The sequence below is a fragment of the Stylophora pistillata genome, chromosome 7 (genome assembly GCF_964205215.1).
Source record: "Stylophora pistillata chromosome 7, jaStyPist1.2, whole genome shotgun sequence".
In the NCBI taxonomy this organism is placed as follows: Eukaryota; Metazoa; Cnidaria; class Anthozoa; order Scleractinia; family Pocilloporidae; genus Stylophora; species Stylophora pistillata.
The window spans coordinates 26,255,146-26,261,267 of record NC_142525.1 but is presented as its reverse complement, the minus strand read 5'-3'; the positions used below and the strand labels follow the sequence as shown (position 1 = coordinate 26,261,267).

Sequence of the window (6,122 nt, the reverse complement as noted above, 5' to 3'; positions counted from 1 at the left end):
TTTCATTGCAACAAACGGTAAGCTTTCTTTTTTCTTAAACGTTTATTGTTAGAAGTTGTTGGAAGTAAACCATTGAATTGATCGCGGCTTTCACAGTGCTCGTCCTAAATGCTCCATTTACCAACATGGAGAGTCCAATTTTCATTGTAAATTTGCACGTCTCAGTTTTGTAAACCTTGTTCGGTCTCTGAGCGTTTTTCTGCTCACACCATTTGTACCTTTGAATACTTATTCTTTCTTTATATTTCAAAATGTTGACACGATTCTTAACCTCAGTTCTTTTTTACTCCTATAGGAAGTTTCTTTCTGCGAAAAAAATGTAATATAGAAAAAAAAACTGAACACCACTGACATATGCATAAGTTGAGAACGATTTTAATGACGTTTTTAGTGAAAAGCAAATTAAAGTTTAAAAAGTCTGTGCCTACTGGATAAGAGATGTTTTTGTGGGTACTTCTGTCTACCACGTATTGTATGCTATCATAACGCATGTTTCCCTGTATTTCTCTTTTTTTTTTTTTACTATAGCAATCAGAACGAGTTTGTTATCTGACTATTAATGGCTGTTGTTTCCCAGTAATTCTACCATTAAATATAAAAAACGTCTAATATGGCTGCCTAATAACCAGAGTTCATAGAGATGGTGCGCAAACTTCTTGGGAGAGGACAGTCAACACCTTGTGACACCCTGCCGCATCTGGTCGGTTGTGCGGTTCTCCATCCCAGCAACGCAGCATTAGATCTTGCCAGTCAGTTGGAGGCTTCGTAGCGCCTTCTACAAATGAAGGTCTCTTGTCCGACACATGTCCTTCTTCCTCAAGGGGAGCTCTCTTACCATACCACATCTCCCAAAGCAAGCATTATACCAAAGCTGTATATGTCGGCCTCGTAAAGGATCTTTACCGGGGCGAGGTAGGCATCGGTTCCCGTCAACGTGTCAATGATCATCTTAGTGTCTTCAGAAAGGCGAAAACCGGAGACCTTAACGACACTTCTTTGTGAAAGCTATGAAAAGAGGTTAATAATGAACGCAGATGTTTTATCTGGAAAATCTTTTCGGGCCCTCCCTACAAAATCAAACGTTGAGCATTCGCTTTTCGTCTCATGACACCTTAATCAATTAATTCTATGTACACTTAAACGGATATTAATTAGCAAAAAGAGGAGCTTTGATTGTGCTCCGTTCTTTTGTAAAGCACGCAGGAGGCGGATAGAGCAGGAAAAAAGTGTTTGTCCCCACTTCTTGAGTGCTCTAGCCGCTTCTTAAGTGCTCTACAACAGAACAGAGCACAGTCAAGGCTTCTCTATTTGTTTTCTAATATAAAATCCGTTAACTTTTCCTGGCAGACGTTACTTTCCATTTTCTAAACGGTTTGGTCATATTTTTTCAACATTCCTGTTTTGTTCTGTTTTATTTTTGAACAAGAAACTACAAGTTGGCTCGTTTGTTCCGAAATCTCACTTTCAATATTAGCAAAAAAGCTGGAAATAGTCGGACATAGTTCATGTCGTGACAGCTCTAGCTCAGCTCCGTGTTTTGCACTATGATAGAGCACAATATTTCCGCAACACAATGACAACGCGTGTTATATCCGAACGTTTTTACAATGAACTAATACATGAAATATAATAAACATATCTTTATCGATTGATCAATATAGTAGTTAATTAGAAATGAACTGATCCTCCTAAGCGGACTAAAATCCAAGCAATTGTATGAATTAAATCCTTGACAAAAGAGCTTAGACCAATTTAAACTCACCAGAATTTTTTTCAGCTTCAGGTCGCGGTGAACAATACCTTTGTTGTGTATGAACTCTAGAGCTGCAGCTATGTCCTTCGCCCAGCACAGTACATTTTTCTTGGCGGTAGATATAGCGGACGATACAGGTATATTTTCAGGATTCTGAAAGATGTGATTCATCAAGTTTTCCTCGCAAATTTCCATAACATGGATCACCCGTAATCGATCGCCATCATTCAGCAGTGATGTCCCAATGAACTTGACAATGAAGGGAAAGTCAAGCTTCCTACAAGAAATATAGCATCCACCTTTTATTAATAAATTATTCCATTTCATTTCGAATTTCAATGTACCCGAATATTTCGGCGTCAGTTAACCGCTTTGTTATGTATCCCGGCCCTCTCTTCCTAAATCACCCAAATTGATATTGTTGTCAATGCCCATGTAACTAAGTCTCCTTTAGACACTGAGCCGTTTTTCATGTATTTACTGCAACTCATACTAAATGATTTTCATTTGATGTACTTTTCCGTTGATGCAACCTAGAAGGATATTGCGTTCATTCATTGCGCATGTTTAGCTTTTAGACTGTAAGAGACTAGGGGAAATGGTTCATGGAAGGAAATTAAGTTTGGTTTTTATCTTGTGAAAAACAAAAAAAATCCTGATTGGCTAACACCTTTTGGATGGATCATAATAAACTTCTGGATCCTTAAAGAAATCGATCGAAAAAACATCTGCTTAAATCGTAAATAAAAAGCATACTTTTTTAGCTTTATCGATACATCATATAGAAAATTGGGTTCACAATCTCTTCCAGCGTTAAACAATACTCTGATAGTAACTGACCTCAGTGTTTCTGTTTTAGAGAGGAAGCCAAACGCGGTGGATTCGTCTAGCTCTTGCTTCCACAATTTCACAGCCACCTGTAGGGGTTCTCTTTTTCCCGGTATCCCGAATGTTTCACGATAAACTGAACGGAATGCTCCTTCTCCGAGAAGAGAAGTTTGATCTTCTACCCACTTCAAGTCATTTCGACTTATTTCTATGTTCTGTACATCATTAAGGGAAAAAAAAGCGCCAACTTTTCCTTTATTCTCACACTCATCTCTTGGAAAAGGCCATAGACTTCTTTTTGTCCTCCTCTGAGTGAGTCTCAACTCTGAGCTGCTGACATAGTGTTTTGTCAGCGGCTATGAGCTCGGGCATACGAACCGAAACCTGTCTAAGGTACCCCTGAGCATCTTTGAGGTGCTTTTTCAGGAATAACCATAGCTCTTGCTCTTTAGCCACTTTACAAAGATATTCACGGGAGGCTTGCACGATGAAGCCATGTTTATCTTTTTCGTATTTTCTAGAATCAATCTTATTTGTTACTTTGTTTTTAAGTCTCATCACACCAAAGACTGGGACCAAAACTGCTAGGCTGACTGGACCCAGAATTGGACTTGTAACCCCGATCAGAACTTTTTGGGTCGCGCCGAAGTCGTTCGAAGAATGACGAATGTTTAATCCACTAGCAGCATCATCCGTGATAACGGAGTTCCCTAGGTATCGGAATGGAAGTAGACTCTTACCTTCATCAAATCGCTAGTTGCAGAATTGGACCAGAGGGCTACAAGTGTAAGATAAAATATGGTTCTTGGCTTCCCACCCGTCAATCGTGTTGTCAAGTCGCCTCTTAAATGCATTTTGGATACCATGTTCCGTTACTTGCCAATTTTCTCCAGTATCTGGAATATCTTCAAGCGTCCACGGGGTGAATTTCTCGATATCTTCAAAAGACTGGAGGTGTTTGGACAGCGTCCTTACGGTGTTGTCTGCCAGTCTTCTGAAATGCTCTTGCAACTCGTATTCTACTGAGCACAGCCGCTTCTCAACGTCACAAAGGCGTTTAGAATGTAAATCAGAGACGATTTTACGACCTGTGGACGGGCAAAGATGATGCTTGACCATTTTCATGTGAAGAATCATGCGTGAAACGACGAAGTCAAGCCACCTGAGAAAAGAAAGCATACAGAATTTAAGTTAATTTTTTTCACCAAAAACGTTTATTCAAAATCATGCGTTATCATTCCATGTGGATGAAATATTAAGATATAAACAAGTTGGAAAATAAACCGGAAAGATATTATGGCGAGTGTGGGGATTTGAGCACAGTTGGACTTAAGGGAATATATGTATGGCTTTCACCAAATTCTCTTCATAAAGCACTTTCTAATTACCATATAGAAAAGTAAACCCCATTATTATCCAAGTACACTTCGTAGAGTACAAATAACGCCATAGACGAATACAATTATCACGCGGCGTTTGTACTCTAGAGTACCGGTTAAACAGGTTTTCTCGCATTGCGCAAGCGAGGAGTTGAATTGTAGTTAGGAAAAAAAAAATAGCGGACAATTTGAATCATATTTCCGACAACGAAGAGTCAGAATGGCTGGAAAATATATATCCAAGTTTATTAGATGAATCGAACGAAGAAAAACGGCTAGACGACCTGGAAATTTCTTCATTTATTGAAGAAAATAGAAACAGCAACACGACAACGCGCTAGGCTTTTGTACATTATGCTAGCATTTTTTCCAGCATTTTATTGAGGGAAAAGCATTGAGCATTATTCGAGCATTTTAGTGGCATTTTCCCGGAAAATTAATTTTTTCCGAGGAAATAAAATACAAATTAAATTTTTTCAGTCCCGCTTTTAATTCACGAAAAAACCTAATACAGCTGAGTGGAGACTGAAGACAAGTTAGCGGTTTTACCTTTCAAGACTCAAAAGGCGGTCATGTTTGTTTTCTTCGTGATCGCCTGTGTAAGTTACACGGGTCACGAAGAAAACATAAACCTGTATACGTTGTCGATACTTGCAACACTTGTACGTAAGTGTAAACTTTCAAATTAATTAAAATTAACCTTTGTATAATGAGCATTATCCGAGCATTTTAGTTACTTTTTTGGGGGAGACCGAGCATTTTAGTGGGAAAAATGGAGCATTAAGGTGGAGCATTTTAGTGGGGAAACAAAAGCATAATGTGCAAGAGCCTACAACGCGCCCATTCCGTTCCGCTTCGCATACTTCTGTCACGCACTCCCGTAAATAAATGTCCGCGAAATTCGCCCGCACTGAAATAACAGTTTGGCGTGTTGGATAATAAATAACTTATTAGACGTTTTGTTGTGTAGTATCGCTGAGTATTTTTACTCGTTATTTGTATTTTGACGAGCCCTACGGGCTCGTCAAAATACGGCACAACTCGTAAAAATACTCAGCGATACTACACAACAAAACGTCTAACAAGATATCTTAATTTTCTACGCGTCTGCGTCTGTTTAAAATTATAGTTTTCACTGTGCGTCTGAGTGAGCTTCGTTAGATCAAGATATGAGCGCCAAAGAACGTCTTCTTCCTAAAGAGAGTAAAGATTTAGAGGGGAATGAGATGAAATAATGCATTCGGGCTTAACCACGAAAAATGCTTACTCCAGTTAAGTTAAAATATAAATTATCGCCATGATATCCTCATGCAGCTTTGTAAGACCCTGTGGTCACAACAGAACGTACCTCCACTGCCTTTTCAGCGTTGCTTTAATGCTTTGCAAGGCGCTGGATTTAATGCCATCCATCAGCAACGCAAACTCCTCGGGAGCTTTTTCACCGCTTTCGGTGAAAAGCGATGAAATGAAAATGATTTGAGAGTCTGGGTCTAATTCAGGCCAGTATTCTCTGAGTTTCTTGACGAAGTACTATTTGATGGAGTCAGTCTCTTTTTGAGATACGTGATCCCGGTTGTTACATAAGAGAAGAGGAAAAATTGACGAGGTTTCTCTTTGTTGATCAAGACATACTATTCTGCTTTGTTTGAACAGTTCTTCCATCTAAGGACAAACGTACATTGCTTTTAGTTGAAAATTCCTTGAGGGTGAAGAAAATAATAATGACCACGACGATAGAAGTGATGACGAAAAGTAATAGCTGACAGTTATTCACCGAAGTGGAGGTAAATATCCACCACTTTTAACGACACTGAGGTGAATAATTTTTTTAGCGTATACCACACAGATACCAAAAAAATAGTTTATTTCCTTCATTACACCGCAAAATGGTCTGCGGTTAAGCTCATGACGCGCGATTTTGTCTCATCAGCTGCTCGCAGGTGAATATTACTTGCTATTGACTTTCGAACTAGTCATTCAGCACGCGCAAAAGCACTATTCATTTGCCTGGTGTATATTTAACAATAATCATAATGATAATGACGGTAATAATAATGATAATGATGATAATAATAATGATAATGACTGATGGAGATGATAACTTTAGCTGTTACGTTGTTGACATGATAAAATGATAATGATAATAGCTTACCAATCCCATT

The 6,122-nt window shown here is 38.8% G+C and overlaps 1 protein-coding gene across 1 annotated transcript; it reads right to left on the bottom strand.

Annotated features, from left to right (window-relative positions):
• Positions 1-37: 37 nt before the first annotated feature.
• LOC111336489 (uncharacterized) lies at positions 38-6,121 on the bottom strand. Its single transcript, XM_088726461.1, is given in 8 exon segments — positions 38-857; positions 859-1,005; positions 1,763-2,030; positions 2,594-2,817; positions 2,820-2,881; positions 2,884-3,743; positions 5,309-5,622; positions 6,113-6,121. Coding segments are annotated over 8 exon segments (2,109 nt in total). The 3' UTR covers positions 38-632.
• Between the last annotated feature and the right edge of the window lies 1 nt (position 6,122).